The 16,554-nt window shown below is 42.8% G+C and overlaps 1 protein-coding gene across 5 annotated transcripts in view; it reads left to right on the top strand.

Annotated features, from left to right (window-relative positions):
- The window catches only part of NLRC5 (NLR family CARD domain containing 5), a 57,252-nt gene that overhangs the window by 17,109 nt on the left and 23,589 nt on the right, over positions 1–16,554 (top strand). For all 5 annotated transcript variants that reach the window (XM_035118266.3, XM_060275886.2, XM_035118269.3 and 2 more), the window contains exons 11-29: positions 520–570; positions 1,469–1,531; positions 1,909–1,992; positions 2,081–2,164; positions 3,522–3,611; positions 4,290–4,355; positions 4,643–4,714; positions 6,652–6,735; positions 7,043–7,126; positions 8,679–8,768; positions 9,338–9,385; positions 9,968–10,051; positions 11,038–11,121; positions 11,820–11,903; positions 13,317–13,406; positions 14,127–14,189; positions 14,481–14,564; positions 14,880–14,963; positions 16,236–16,325. In XM_035118266.3, coding sequence (XP_034974157.3) covers positions 520–570; positions 1,469–1,531; positions 1,909–1,992; positions 2,081–2,164; positions 3,522–3,611; positions 4,290–4,355; positions 4,643–4,714; positions 6,652–6,735; positions 7,043–7,126; positions 8,679–8,768; positions 9,338–9,385; positions 9,968–10,051; positions 11,038–11,121; positions 11,820–11,903; positions 13,317–13,406; positions 14,127–14,189; positions 14,481–14,564; positions 14,880–14,963; positions 16,236–16,325 — 1,479 coding nt within the window. The remainder of the gene's footprint in view (positions 1–519; positions 571–1,468; positions 1,532–1,908; positions 1,993–2,080; positions 2,165–3,521; positions 3,612–4,289; positions 4,356–4,642; positions 4,715–6,651; positions 6,736–7,042; positions 7,127–8,678; positions 8,769–9,337; positions 9,386–9,967; positions 10,052–11,037; positions 11,122–11,819; positions 11,904–13,316; positions 13,407–14,126; positions 14,190–14,480; positions 14,565–14,879; positions 14,964–16,235; positions 16,326–16,554) is intronic.

The following is a 16,554-nucleotide window of genomic DNA, read 5'->3' as shown; positions in this document are numbered from 1 at the left end:
AGAGAAACTGCACATTTTGGCATTGTGGTCAACTCAGTATTAATTAGGGATGGAAGGATCTGTCCATTTCAGTTCTGGTTTCTCATTTTCCCAGCTTTAAATTCAGCTCTCCACATTTTGCAGCAGTTAGTTTTTAAACTCAGTGTTTTATTGTAAAGTTAGCTTAACAAGGATATTTCCAACATGCAGACTTGACTAATGTGCACATTTTTGCAAGCTATTTCTCTTAATATATTACTGTATGTTATTTTCGGTCATATCTTCAATTTTCCCCTAACATGTGCATTTTTGTGAACATTGTTTGGCCTCCGAGCTGCATTACAAAATTCAGATAAGTGCAAATTTCGAAGGATGGTTCCATTTCGGTTTGCACATTTCACCCCCAGAATTTCTGAATTTTATAGTTTGGCTTTGAATTGATTTTCTCCTCCAATCCTATAATAAGGTTACTGCTTTCATCTGTTTTATTTGAGGGAGTTTCAAGCATTAATTTTCCATTTATTCATTATTTGTTTACAGGAAGGATGTTTTGACAGTCTCCTTCACCAGCCAATCCAGTAAAAGTCAGAGGTGAGAGAAGTGGCTTTTCAGGTGTTCCCAGAACATTCTGAATCATGCCACTGCATGATTTTTCTGCAATGCAAATTGCATCATGGGGGGCAACTAATGGGGATCGGAGCAAATGTGGGGGACAGGGAAACTGAAGAACATAGAAAGAGACATGCTTGGATTGGTTTCAGGGAAAGTTTGACTGGGGTGAACATTGCAAAGGCACAAATGAAGAGGAGACAAGAACTGCTGTGTGGGTTGCTCTGGAAACTGGAACAAGGTGGGGGTGGGTGGGGTCAGTGGAAGGAATCTCAGAAGAAGGAAGAAGAGAAAGTACTGGGATCTGGGTGAAAGAAGTTACAAACGACCCAGCAAGGTCCAAACGACATTAAATATGCCTTTGCATAAAGTTCTGGGTTTTTCTGCAATGCAAATTGCATCATGGGGGGCAACTAATGGGGATCGGAGCAAATGTGGGGGACAGGGAAACTGAAGAACATAGAAAGAGACATGCTTGGAATTTAACCTAGGCTTCATCAACCTTGGCCCTCCAGATGTTTTGAGACTACAATTCCCATCATCCCTGACCACTGGTCCTGCTAGCTAGGGATCATGGGAGTTGTAGGCAAAAAGCATCTGGAGGGCCGAGGTTGAGGAAGCCTGATTTAACCCTTCCTTCCCCTGCTGTGGTCCTCAAGAAAAATATTTCCTCTGAAGATGGTATTTGCTTTGGGGGTGGGGGGTGGGGCGTGAGTAACCCATTGGCACCACTAGGGGGGGTTCCAGCAGTGCAGCCCACCTAATTCAAGATGGCAGATAAGGCAAGTCCACCTTTTATCAATCACCACCATTGTTGTTTTGACATTTTGGTGCATGCAAGACCAGGAAAACAAATTTATAAATGTGTTCTTGATTTCAGGTTGAAAAAAGAGGGAATAAAAGAAGAGGAAGATGTTCCTAAGCCTAGCACTTTAATATTACGGTAAGTAAGTAAGTAAGTAAGTAGATGAATTTAAGTTTGTGAGGAGCAACTGATACACATTGCAAAGTATAGGAAGGGAGCCTGTGGACCTCCAGATGTTGCTGAATTATTGTTATTGTTCTTTATTAAATTTCTATACTGCCCTTCATCTGAAGATCACAGGGCAGTTTGCAATACAAAAACACAACAATATATGACATAATAGCAAATGAAAGCAACAATGCTCTGCCCCAGTTTAAAAATATGGGGAGAAGTGGTCCTCAGGTGCAGTCCCTACAACTCCTATTGGCCAATGTGAGTTGGGAGTTCAGCAATGTCTGGAGGGCCAAAGGTACCCCATACCCATCTTAATGGATGTCTTATATCCATATATACAGATTGCAGGATTGCCAGTTCAATTCCCAGTGGGCAGAGGAGCTGGCTGAGGTTCTCCAGAGCTGTTCCCACCTTTCCGAAGTTGAGTAAGTTCCCTCTTCCTCCCAACTGTCTGCTAACTGAGTGAGACCTTTGGATCAACCATGTTATTAAACTGTGGAAAACAAATGTCAGTTTGTCAGGTAACCAACTCGGCGATGAAGGATGCAGCAAGCTGATGAAGATGGTGCCCAGAATGTGCATTTCTGGCCCTTTGAAGTAAGTGTTTCCTGAGAGTTTGCTTGCACCAGGCTGGGAAAGGCTGCCTTTGGCATACAAAGTCTGTGTCCTGTGAGACATATTGAATGTAGCAAACTGCCTTGAAGCAGGTCAGATTGTTTGCCCCTAACGCTTCAGGTAGGCTGGGTCTTTTGCGTCTGCTTGCACTAAAAATGTCATCTCTGTGTCCTTGGTGAGGGAAGTGACATGACCAGCCCCAGAGAGAGAGAGAGAGTATCCCTCATATCTGAACGTTCTTTCATATGTGGTGGACTTGTAAAAGGGTAAAAGAGTATTGGGAAATGATCCATAATGAATTGGGAAAAAAATGTTTAAAATTACATTTCCAAAAAACCCAGAGTCCTTTCTGTTGGAGATAATTCAGACTGAAATTCCCAGGTGTCAAAAAAAGGTTACTTATGTATGCTAGTACTGTGGCCCGTGTTTTGTTAGCCCCAAAATGGAAAACGAGTGAGGTCCCAACCAAAGAAGAATGGCAATGTAAGTTGACAGAATGTGCACAGCTTACAGACTAAAACTTACAGAATAAGAGAACAAGAAGAACATACGTCTAGAGAAGATTGAAAACGTTTATTGAACATATGGGATATAATTGTGTACAGCTGGAAATTCTGGCAGCATTAAGATAAATTCAACAGTGTAAATAAGATTTGATGGATCCAATAATGGAATACTAAATGGTTTAGTTTTTGTAAAATATGCAGGGATTTATTATATGTAAAATGAATCATGGAAAGAGAAGAAGGGAAGTCCTTGATACCTTAAGGATGTAAAAATGAGTATTTTAAATTGTAAAACAGAAAATTTAATAAAAATTATATGAGAGAGAGAGAGGACTCCTCTGACATTCCACTCAGTGCCTCCTCTGGCCCCTCCCAGTCTGCTAGGCCCCTCCCTGGAATCCAGTTCCTCCAGTTCCACATTTTTATCCCACGGCTGCTCCCCCTCTAACCAGCCTTGTTAAGATGTCTTCACAGGACTCACCACAACTGCATTCAAAGCATGTGCCCTAGCTCTAAGCTATGGAGACTCCCTGAAGCAGATGAAGCTGCATTGTATTGGCCCAAACCATTGGTCTGTCTGTCTTCCACTCCAATTGGGAGAAACTTTCCAGGGTCACCAGCAGAGGTCCTTTAAAAAGGAAGCAGCAGCAGCAGCAGCAGCAGCTCTGCTACATGCAATTATTTTAAAGTAGCAAATCAAGAGACTTAATCTAAGAACATATAGCATATTCTACCTTTATGTTATTAAGACCTCCAGTAATGCGGTATTTATTGCTGCAGGACTTTCCTGAAGCTAATGTGTTTGGGGTTTTTGGTGATTTTATTTCCTGCAGTTTAAACAACAACCAGCTGTCTCTGAAGAGCATCTTCTGTCTCCTGGAGTCAATGAGTCTTTGTCCAAATATAGTGAAGCTTAAAGCCAGGTAAGCATACATTCAATCAAGAAAAAGGTGCTCATCTCTTATTGACAACACAATCTCTCTCTCTCTCCCACACACCAAGTCATTGTGATATTCCATGGCATGTAGAAGCAACTTTTAGGAGGCAGGGTATAACAGCTCTCTCCATTTCATTCCTTCCCACTACATGATATGTTAAATTCTGCCAGCCTGAGTCTGTCCATTTAAAGCTCAGGCCCACACACTGAATGTACTTTTGCCTGGAAGGAAAGTGCGCTTCTCCTTAAACAGATAGTCACCTTTAACCTTGCATAAACCACTACACCACACTGGCTCTCCTACTGGCTAGTTGACTGCTGGGGTGGAGATATCTTTAGGGATCCTAACAGTCTTGCCAAGACCAGGGATGCTTGGTTTGCTTAAGGAGGCTGCAATGCCTTTAATGAAGCCAAGAAAACCCAGGGAATGCTAGGGGGGGGGAGGACGGAGTTTGTGTTTGGTCCCTCACCTTCCACCAATATCCACTGGCCATAGCCTCTGCTCATTCTGAACGATCTTGTGGCATTTCCACATGGCTGAAATTAGGGCTGTCATTCAGTTTAAAGCAATCCTGATTGATTTTATCCATTTTAGTTGTTTGATATATTACAGTGCAATCAAACCAGGTGTGGCATTATGGAAATCTCTCTCTCCTATCTTTAGTGTTCATCACCAAACTGCAATCTTGACCCTCATTGGCAAAGACATTGCTGGCGGTGCTCAGCCCAGGTACATCATCATAAACCTTGCAAGTTCAGGTAGTTCAGTAAGCCAAGCCAAGGCTTTGCACACAGCAGAGCAGGAAAACGTCTGGAGGAAGGGCAAAGCCTCGATGATCTCTTCTCTTGCTTTCTCATTTGCAATAAACCAAGGTTTGGCTTAGCAGACTTGGTCAGTTGTGCATGTTCCTATTGCCACTGTTAGACAGTTATGTCCCGTCACAAACCTGTATATTTCCTTCCTTCCCCTTCCTGATCCCCCTTTAGTAATGCTTTCCCATTTTGTCCTTGCTGCAGGAGTTCCTCATTTATCACTGAGCTGTCAAGCACAGGTGGACATCTCTTGGGGGCAACAGCGAGGAAAATATGGTACGGTGACCCCAGTTGCTTCTGCTTACAGTTTATTTCTTTTAGGGGTATAATGGCTCACTGCATGTTAACATGATTGCAAGGCAGGCACTGGGGGTCTTATATCAGGGACATTGGCAGACGGATCCAGAAGCCTTTCCCCTCTGCCTCAGCATGGTACCTTTTCCTGAGAAAGGAGCTGTTGGCTGCTGGACTTCAGCACCACCACCGAGGATGGCCAGAAGGTGGCTTTGCAGTTCTCAGTTCAGCAGACGCCAGGTGGTACAAGGGGCCATGGTGGTTTTACCTGGCCTTATAAAACTCTTGGCTGTGATCCAACTCCTCGGTCATTCAGACATTGGAACACCTGTCTTAGCTGTCTTACTACAAAAGAATTTCAGAAATAGACTGGAAAGAGAAGTTGCTGAATTGCAACTTATCACCAAGCTCAAAACCATGGAGGGACCTGGTTTGAACAGAGATATCGGATTCTTATCTCATTATACATGATAAGCAATCTTCAGCCATCTCAACCCTTGCTTTTTCATGCAAAACCATTTGCAGTCGTTTCCGGTCATCAACAGCTATCAGTCAGTCAATCACCCATTTCCACCACCCTTCTGAGTGATCCCCCCTCCCCATCCCCACCCCACCCCACCCCACCCCTTCTCTACATAAGTGCCTGGAAACTTCCATTTCACTGTATCTGAAGAAGTGTGCATGCACACGAAAGCTCATACCAAAATAAAAACTTAGTTGGTCTTTAAGGTGCTACTGAAGGAATTTTTTTTATTGGAACACCTGAGACTGCCCATCTCTGCCTGCTGGTCTGTCGGGAGGGATGGACAGATCAGTTTATTTCTGGGTCCATGTCCATGTTGCATGTGTTCACTTGTAAGTTTGTTTCATTTCTGCATTAATGTGCAATTTTTAAAAAATCAGTATTGAAGTCCACATGTTTCATTTCTTTATTTTTTTTATTTAAATCATTTCAGCGCCACTTTACCTCTCCAAAGAATTCTAAAGCTGTTTACTTAATTCATCAGAACATCTGTGGGATGCTGTCCTCATGCAGACATGCCTGGAGCCAACTTTGAAAATTTTTCAGCATTTCAGTGTCAAATTCTCCCAATGAGCATATTTTTGTGTATGGTTTTGACTAATGCACACATTTTTCCAAGCAGTTTCTCTTAATGTAATGCATTTCTTTTGTTGCTTTTCACTAACTTATTCGTTGCTATGCACCTTTCCCTCCCAATACCTGCATTTTTGTAAGCACTGGTGGGTTGGAGAGCTGCATTGCAAAATTTGGATAAGTGTGGATTTGGAAAGAAGGCTGTGTTTTGGTCTTTGTAGAGATTTGAAAAGTGTGAATTTCGGTTTGGCTTCAAATGCAAATGGAATCAATTTTCACCCACATCCCTAAGCAGGGCCAGCAGTAGTTAAGGTGTGATGGGAGCTGATCTCTAACAACCTATGAAGGGAAACCAAGTTGGCTGGGAATGTCCCCCGCCTGAAATCCTGGAGAGCAGCTGCTGGTCAGTGCCAACAGTACTAAGCTGGACGGACCAAACACTCTATGACTCTGAGGCTAGAATCATAGAATCATAGAGTTGGAAAAGACCACAAGGGCCATCCAGTCCAACCCCCTGCCAAGCAGGAAACACCATCAAAGCATTCCTGACAGATGGCTGTCAAGCCTCCGCTTAAAGACCTCCAAAGAAGGAGACTCCACCACACTCCTTGGCAGCAAGTTCCACTGCCGAACAGCTCTTACTGTCAGGAAGTTCTTCCTAATGTTTAGGTGGAATCTTCTTTCTTGTAGTTTGAATCCATTGCTCCATCCATGTCCGCTTCTCTGGAGCAGCAGAAAACAATCTTAGAGGAGCTTCCTGTGTCCCTGGTGAAAACACACCTGGTTTTAGAGCACCTGGAGAATGATTTGCCTTCTCTTCCAGCTTGACCGACAATAATTTTCAGAATGGAGATCTGAAGAACTTGTGCTTGGCCTTGAGGAGGTGTACTGGTATAACTGAGTTAGAGTAAGTTCCTTTTTCATTTTCGTAATTATGCCTTGCACTGAATAACCAGGCTTTGGTGAATGTTGACATTCACATGCCAACACAAACAATTCCATGTAAATGTCATAAATGTCTGAAAAGGGTGTACAGGCATCCCTCCTTTTTGGGTTCGTTGGTGTTCCTCTTGCTGTGAATAATTCCGTCTTCCATGAGGAATAAGGGAATTGAAAATAAATTGTACCTAATTTAATTCATTCTGCCAGAAAAGTCATATTATAATGTATAAATACAAAGTGAAAAAGTAATTTTGCCTTCCTTTCAATTGCAGCTTGTCCAAAAATTCTCTGGGTGACCCAGGTGTCTTGAAGGTGGCTGAGCTCCTTCCTCATCTGAACGAATTATGTTCTTTAACGTAAGTGAAAGTCCAGGTTCTCTGTATTTAATTGACTGACAGGAGACAAATTGATGCAAGAGGAAAAGGGCCTTTCTGGTGACTTTCCCCAAACTGTGGAACTCCTTGATCTGATTTATTAGATTCATATTTTGCTTTATACTAAAAGCAGAAGTCTAAAATAAATTTGCAATGTTTATAAGACAATAAAAATACTAAATAATAACAACTTATTAAACAACACACAACTTCAGTAGAATAACAACTTGTAAAAGTCTAGATTGAGTAACTGTAACCATTCAATCAAAGTTGCCCATATCTCTGGGAGAATAGAGCCATTATTACCTGGTGCTGAAATTACAGTCCAGCTGGTGCCAAGGGTGTATTCCTGGGGATAGCGTCCCACAGATGGGAAGAGCTTTTGTGGAGGAGTCCTCAGGAGGCTCAGCTGGCCCTCATTCTTGCTATTTTTTCACCAGATGGTGAAGACTTTTTTAAAAATCCTGGCAGGCTTTTGTTCTGAGTACATAATGTTACTATCTCATGATTCTGTTTCATCTGCTGGACCTGTCTGTTTTCTTTGACATTTTATATTTGATGGAGTGTATTATATTACTGTATTAAGGTTGCTGACATAATGGTTGGTGGAGGCAGTGTGTGCCCATAGAATTCCCTGCACATAGAAACGAAGCGTTTCATGGGGAGAAGGCAAGGCTGTGAGCCTTCTCTCTGAACTGCTACTTTTCTCCCTGTGGGGTATAATTTATTTATTTATTTGGTATGGAGGACCTTTCAGTCATGTGCAACCCAAACGTCCAGGCTGAAGTGGGATGGCCCAAATTATTGCCACCTCAGTGAGAATCAGGACTCCAGGGGTACATGCAAGGTTTTTATAAGGATGGTAATGGGAACTCTTCTACCATTGAGCGATATCCTAGGTTTGCCACACTCTGAATAGCTCTAGAGTGCTGAGTATGATTAATTGGACATCACTTGTTGTGAATTGCAGGCATAGGGGTTTTTTTTGACTGGGGTTGTGGCTGGGGTGAAGTTAGTTAGTTTCTTGCATTTATATCCCAGCTTTTTCTCTCCATGAAGCTCAAGTTGGCTTACATGTTGCATTTATACTCGCAACAGCCCTATTGGGGAAAGCAAGAGCTTATCAAATAAATCCCCACCATTATCCAAGCTACAGCTTATGTAACAAGACCAACAGCAGCCCATTTTAACAATCCCAAGAAAACGAGAAACTGTAGCTCATTTTGGAAATGCATCCCTTAGAACAACCTTTCTCAACCTTAATGGGTCCCCAGATGCTTTTGGACTACGACTCCCGTCATCCCTGCCGGCCTTAATGGGCACATGCCACCACTAAGTGAATCTGCAGCCACTAACAGGAGTGCTTTTGTGGAGAACTCAGCTAGCCTGGAGCAGGGGCCTTGTAACAACATTTGGGGGTTGCAGAGTGAGCTCCAAGGTCTCCCCACACAGTACTACCAACCTCTGATATGAGCACTTTCTATTATAGCAGTTTTCTTCTGCTGCAGACTTGGGTCTCCTTCATACTTTCTAGGCTGGATCATAACAACATGTCTATGGACGGGGCCTTTTGCTTGGTGCAATGCTTTGCTGACTTGGAACATATGACCTCCATGGAGCTATGGTAGGTCCAGCAGCTGTTTCTCCTGCCAGAGAAGTCTGAAAAGTAAAAACATTCCTGCATTCGGTCACAGTATTGCTCATTTGATTCCCCCTTCTTCTTTTTTTTTAAAAAAGAATATTTTTATTAAATTTGTAGTAAATAATACACATGCATTTAAGCAGAACAAGCAATAACCGTAAGCAATAACAACCACAACAATTATAGGACTACCCCTCCCCTCGGTACGCATTTTTCCTTCATATCTTCCCAACAGCTTGTAAAATCTCTCCAGTAACATTAAAACATTTATATATCATTTAGGAAAAGGCACTATTGAATATACCTAATGGTTGACTAAAATGAAAAATGACTATATTTGTGATACAAAACAGTAAAATTTAATCCATTTAAAAAAAGAGAAGACTACAATACAGGGAAATACTGTTTGCAAAGATATTGGGGGAAAGGTAGCTTATTTAAAACAACAGCAACTGTATATCCAATTTACCAAGGTATTCTAACACATGTAGTTAAAACAGATTCAAATTCATGAATTCCAAATTGATATTCTAATCTCTTTCTCGTTACAGTTTGGGAAGCACCCAGAAAATTCTCTTAACATTTGGGGAAAGAATGAGGTAAAGGTATTGCCTGTTGGTACACCTTGGGGTGGAAGGCCATTGACCAGTGGGGTGCCGCAGGATTCTGTCTTGGGTTTAGCGTTGTCCAACATCTTTATAAATGACTTGGATGAAGGAAGGAATAAAGGGGCTGCTCATCACATTTGCAGATGACACCAAACTGGGAAGGGTAGCTAACACCATAGAAGGTGGAATCAGGATTCAAGGTGACCTTAGCAGAGTGGAGAACTGGGGCAAAACTAACAAAATGAATTTCAGTTGGGACAAATGCTGTCACACGGAAGATGGAGGAAGCTTGTTTTCTGCTCCCCCAGAGAGTAGGACCCCACCAAATGAATTCAAACTACAAGGAATGAAATTCCTAATCAATGTTAGGAAGAACTTTCTGCAGGTAGATGGTATTCTACAAAAACCAGTGATTGAAAATGGAGCGATCGAGAAGAATGAATGAAGGATTCATAATACCAGGGCACTCAGATTTCCAGTCTTCCCCAGGGTAGAAATCCAAATGAGGAGAATATTGGAAGCATAATCCAAATGTCTCTTCAAGTTGACTAATTTGGTAGTTTTTCTTTTCAGTCCCCAAATGCTCAGTGTGACTAGTGAGCATCAAAGGGAGCTGCTGGATTCGGTACCTAACTCAATCCATGACCGCTGCTTTTGGTAAGGTGCTTCTCTCTCTCTCTCTCTCTCTCTCTCTCTCTCTCTCTCTCTCTCTCTCTCTCTCTCTCTCTCTCTCTCTCTCTCTGTGTGTGTGTGTGTGTGTGTCTGTCTGTCTCTCTCCCTATCCCTGTGTTAGGAGTGAAGCAGCAATGTAGTGTCTGCTTGATGGTAATCAGCATTTAGCCAGTTGTCTCCCTTTCTTCCTTCTCTATTGCAAAACTGTTAACATGGTGCACATTAGCAGGGAAGGTGTTGCCTCCCCCAGTCTCTACTGGATATCTCATTTGGAAACACAGGGAGAGTCCAGCTACAAGAAGACCATCTCATGACCACTGGTGCTCATTGGTTCCCACTGGACGACTTGCCAGGAACCTGACAAAGGAATAGTCAGCTAGCGGATCTCCCAAATGTTCATTTATACTTTCAAAAATATTAATATTTGTGTTCTGCTTTTTCCAAGAACAAATGCTGATCTCAAAGCACCTCACAATAATCACAGTAGCATTTAAAACAACAACACTGCAATTACTGTAATATCAAATGCATTAGCATCTAAATAAAGCAAACAAACAATATTCCTGTCTTCCACTGTTGGAATCCTGCACAGACTTACAGAAACATACCTTTTTGTGTTTTTAACAAAAAATAAAAAATGATGGTCTAATGCTTGGACTTCAGACGTTAGCCTGGATCTTAGTGAAGATGATACTGTTTCAGCATTTATTTATTTTTTTACTTATAAGTATTTTATATTGCTTCAACATTTGTTTACTACTACTAATAACAATAATACAATTTGTTTCAACATTTCCCCCCACAAAATAATTTAATTGCATTTTGCTGATGTTACAGGTTCCTGAATAAAGGACATGCACGATCCCTCAGTTTAACTCATCTCTTTCTCCAATAGACCTATCAAATAGAAATAAAGCTGTGGTAAACTTTGATTTAAATATTTGAAGTGCTAAACAGGCTCTGTGTTTCAGTCTCAAGGAATGTATGATGGACCTAAAGGATGTTGACCGATTGTTTAAACGTCTAAGTACATGTTCCGGACTCACCAAGATCAAGTAAGTGATCTAGGTCAAGAAGACATTGTGTGAATGAACCAATCCTATTCATTTAAAGCCCGTAGTCCTGCTCAGTTTATGTAGCCAGATTAACACAATAAGAACACAAAGCTAAATTCCCATTGGTATTCAGTGTTTTAATGCATAATTTTCCCATAATGCAATTTGGGAATAAGCTGCTCTTCGGGAGGAAGAAATAATGCAAGTGAATATAGGATGAACCTGCCTAAGTCCTCAGATTTTCTGGAGAGGTCCTTCTTGCAGCTCTGTCAATTTCTAAGGCTCATTTGGCAGGGACACGAGGCAGGGCCTTCACAAGGGCTGCACCCAAAGTTTGGAATTCCCTCCCTAGGAAGGCCCACCTAGCTCCTTTTATGAAGCTATTAGGCATGGCTCTCCCCCATCATACATGTTCATAGTAGACTTCCTTCTTCCAACATGTTTGTTGAACATGTGGCGTAGTGGTTAGAGTGTTGGCCTTGGACCTGGGAGACAAGGGCTCACGTCTATTCTCAGCCATGTAGCTGAGTGACATTTGCTCAGTTGCAGTCTCTCAGCCTGGCCTACATCACATGGTTGTTGTGAGGATCAAATGGAGAAGGGGGAAACCATGTACTCCACAATGTGGAGGAAAAGTGGATATACTGTAAATGTTCTGGTAATAATAATGTTTTGAATTTTCCACCCTGGCTATGCAGCTTGTCCGGCAACTCACTGAATGATCAGAGTGTTGAACGACTTCTGAAATTCCTGCCCTACCTCAACAGTGTGGAGCTCTTAAGGTGAGTCTGGGAGCCTCTGCCTTTTTTTGGCAGATGGGAGCCTCTGCCTGACACGTTGGAGAACCGCTACCAGTCAGAGTGGACATTGTTGGGCTAGGTGGCCCAGCAGTCTCACTCAGTCCAAGGAAGCTTCACATGACAGTGTTAGCATAAATCCTCTACATGGCACAGATGCTAACATGTGACTGTATTGTTTACTTTATGTGACTGTATTTTCCCCCACGCAGGAGCCTGGATGTAACCCGACTCCTGTCATGTGATGTTCTTTGTTCCTCACTTTTCTTTAACTTTTGACCGAGGACAGATGGCAGCTTGCATCTGTCTCTTAATAAATTAGTTTTGCAACTAATAAAAATGTGTGCTGCTTTCTGTCACGGAGGGCAGTCACATCACAAGAATACTGGGCTTTCCACTCCAGTATTCTAACAGACAGATCCCCAGGGATGACCCAAAGATGATTATTGCTGTTTTTCCCTCTCACAGTCCAAGGCTGCCAGAGGCAAATAAACCCACAAACATCTTTCCTATTCCCTGGCAATAAAAATAAAATCAGTAATAATAAAAATACCTGAGAAGATTCAGAATTCACTGCTCTTTCATGACACGCAAATGCAGCTTGCTGCCTGAGGAGGCCACTGCACTCTGTCAAATGATAGGGCCTGCCCTTCTATCGTTTAAAAGGTGTTGGTTTGGGGGAAGGATGTTATGTAAATATCATGAGGATCTGTGCCTTGGGATGAGGGGTGGGGGAGAATTGGGAAAATGAGAAACTGAGGGAAACTGAAGTTGACAGATTTACTCATCCCTACTTGGTTGGAATTGATGGGAATTGTGGTCCAATTGTAGCCCACTTAGAGGACACCACATTGGTCAAGATTGCCCAGGTTTGCAACATTATATTCCCGATACTGGGAAACACTTAAGTATGGGCTGATTCACTCTAACCATTTTTACCTGGAATTTTCCGTGGTCAACCCTAACATGTTGACCCCCTTTTTTGATACACTGTCTCGTTTAGTGAGTGTTCAGTTCTTTGAGAGAGAATGACTGCAACTCAGCCAACATTTAAGAAAGCTTCTTGGAGATGTTGAGATGCCACCTTGGTGTGTCTTCTTGACACACTAACAAAAAAACCCATCATCACCTCCCCCCAAGAAGTAAATATGTTTTTAATTTTAACTTGGTATCAGGCATGCTTTCAGAATTATAAGTCACTTTAAGACCTCTTTGTAGTAAGTGATAAATAAATGTAACAAATAGTAATAGAAATAATGAATTGCTGACCTTGCTGATTAACTGCCATATTTTCAATGGCTCCATATGCACAGTTGATCTATTGCCAACTTGTATCCACGGACTGATTTCCAACTCAACATTTGGACATTTCTGCTTCTTCCTACCTCTCTCCTACAGCATAACAGAGAGCAAGTTTTCATCACATTGTGTTTGCTTGCTGGCCAACTCAGTAAACCAATGTAAGAGAGTCTGCAGAGTGGAAGTCAGGTAAGAGGGTCAAGGCCCCAGGAATTTCAGGACATGGAGAACCTTTGACCTCCTCTCCCCTTCCAACTTAATCCCCAAGAGTCAAAATAACGGAGCCTTCACTTCTGCTGCAATTCTAGGTGAAGAAGCTCCATAATAGGTAACCCTTAGATCAATGGCTACCAGGCACAATGGCTATCTTCTGCTTCCAGTGTTGGCAGCAGCCTGCTTCTGAATACCAGTTGCTTGGGATCACCAGGGAGGAGAGCACTGCTGTCGTACTCAGGTCCAGGCTTCCCATACACATCTCCTTGGCCACTGTGAGAACAAGATGCTAGACTAGACAGGCCATTGGCCTGATCCAGCAGGACTCTTCTTAAGTTACTATGTTCTTAATTCCATCCCTTTATTTCTACTGCTTTCCTTTTCATTTCAACCCCATTGCACCCATCAGCTGCAGAAATTCAGTGGAGTTGACTAGAATACACTGAACGGCAGATGTTCTCCTGTGCTGGGATGGGCAATTGGATGTGCATCTTACTTTTTTAGTCCCTCCAAAGAAAGTGAAGTGGGTGGAAATCAGAGATGGGGGAGGCAGGGATCTGGAATAACCTTAACTTTAATCCAATCAGCCTCAGCCAGAATAGCCAGTCACCTGGGAGGATGTGGGTTGTAGTGCAATAACATCTGGATGAAGGCTGCCTCAGTTCCTAGTCAAGGTATTTCCTTGTGTGTTTATAGATCAAGTGAAAGTGCTTTCCTGCATTTTGTGAAAAGTAAAGAAAGCCAAGAAATATGCTGCAGGTATGTGCAAACCGATAATCCTTATTTCATGGCAATTTTGCTTCCTTCAGACATGCTGGGTTTTTCCTCCTGGCCATTTGAAAATCCTCCTGGATTGTTGGCTTTGAGCATGTTGTTCTCAGTCCACCTAAATAAATTTAGAAATGCTCATGCTCTTGAAGGATGGGATAAACTTCACCAGCCATTATCATTTTCCTTTTACATTTCCATCATTTCTTTCATCATATTATTATTATTCTTAATTTTTAAAAGACTAACATCTAGCTTTCTTACTTGTCTGCCCTCCAACAGACTAACTGATTGTGGCATCGGCAAGTGCGAGATCACAGAGCTGTGTCCCATCTTCAAGAAGTGTGACCGTCTTGCAGAATTGGAGTAAGTGTGATCTCCATTGTGGCTATGAATGCATCAACCATGATGAGCCAGGATCATGCCACACCTTTGCTGGAGGCTTTTGAACTGAGGTTGGGTGGCCATCTGTCAGGAATTTTTTTAGCTGCAATTCCTGCATTGCAGGAGGTTGGACTAGATGGCCCTTGGGGTCCTTTCCAACTCTGCAATTCTGTGATTCTGTTATTCAGGCATTGCTGGGACACTAACTTTGACTTGCCATAGAAATGTATAATGGACTGTTGTGGTGGTTTCTGTATACAAATCCAGGAGAGCTCTGTCTGCTTATTTCCTTTTCAGCCTTTCTGGAAACCATCTTGGCAATGAAGGACTACGTTGCCTCTTAGAACATTTGCCGAGGACCCACATTCCCTGCCTGATTAAGTAAGTGGGTGCAAGAGGGATAGCTATGGGATTGGGGGTGTGGGGTGGGAGGTGCCCTAAGCCCAATTCTGGCTCTTTAACTTGCACATTAGCCCTGAGTGCTCCCTGGAAGGACAGATCGTGAAGCTGAGGCTCCAATACTTTGGCCACCTCATGAGAAGAGAAGAATCCTTGGAAAAGACCCTGATGTTGGGAAAGATTGAGGGCACTAGGAGAAGGGGACGTCAGAGGACAAGATGGTTGGACAGTGTTCTCGAAGCTACGAACATGAGTTTGACCAAACTGCGGGAGGCAGTGCAAGACAGGAGTGCCTGGCATGCTATGGTCCATGGGGTCACGAAGAGTCGGACACGACTAAACGACTAAACAACAACAACAACTTGCACATACACACTGACAGCTACTGACATTCTCAAACCATCCCGTAATGTGCTTCCCATCATCTGGAACAAACTTTGAGCTAACAATAAATCTTGCTAAGCACCTTCAAGGGAGAGCACAGTACTTGGAAAGCTTTGCGCTTGTTTTCCATAGGTTTGAATCTCTAAGGAACATCCAGCCTGTGAGGTGAAGGGTTGCACTGTAACATGTAGCCGCCTCCTATGTTTCAGCCACCCCCCCCCCAATTTTCTGGTATCCTATCCCTGGTGGAACATCATTCCAATGTTCAGGCTGTGAGTGCCATTCCATATGCAGCCAAAATGCTACGTCATTTAGGGGGAGGTGTCTGCAGGCTTGGAGGAATAACAAGGTACTCAGAGCACGTGAAATATTTAGGGGGGGGGCTAACACAAGGGAACCCCCAAAACAGCCTAAGGAGGAATTGGTGTGTTCAAGGGCCTGGAACACTTACTGACTGTTTGCAGGGTGAAAATAGGCAGTGTGGGTGTCTAAGTATATTGAAGACCCTCCGTCTTCCTGTCATTCCCTCCCCATTCATGTACCTGAATGTCATTAGGTTAATGACTGGCACCTGGGAGTCATGGGACCATTGCCCGAACAGGAGTTAGGATGGTGGATATAATCTCAGAAAGGGTATAGAAACACCATTTACATTCTGCTACGTTGTCCCCCTTTCTTTCTGCTATCCCTCTTGATCTGCTTTACAATGGGACAATGTACAAAGCAACTTTTGCCTTGGGTGGGAGGTCCAGGCTGTTGAGCGGGTATCTGACCAGTCTTAGGAGTGGAATGGGAAAAAAATTGCACACACTGTTGTAGACCACACTGAAAAATAATCTGCAACATTTTCCTCTCCCCCCTTCTGCATAGAATCAACCACAACGGGGTCTCGCAAGATGGCATTCTCCATCTCGCTCATGTCTTTGCCACATGCCAAAATGTGGCTGAAGTTCACGTGAGGTATAATTGCTTGTAATTTATCTCCCCCAAACCCAACACATACAGCTTGTCCCTTGGAACTAAACAGGAGATGGAAAACAGAGAGAGAGGGAGGGAGGGAGAGATGGTTGGGGAATAACTTAATACGAAAGGGTTTTTAATGTGGATTCAGAAAGGGGTGAACTTTCAGATATGGAGCAAAGTTTACAATTGCACCTAATGAGAGCACGGCAGAAAGCATAAAGAAATG

Source organism: Zootoca vivipara, chromosome 6, assembly GCF_965207765.1.
Source record: "Zootoca vivipara chromosome 6, rZooViv2.hap1.1, whole genome shotgun sequence".
In the NCBI taxonomy this organism is placed as follows: Eukaryota; Metazoa; Chordata; class Lepidosauria; order Squamata; family Lacertidae; genus Zootoca; species Zootoca vivipara.
Note: the sequence above shows the minus strand (reverse complement) of the source record. Positions and strands in the feature narration are given on the sequence as shown.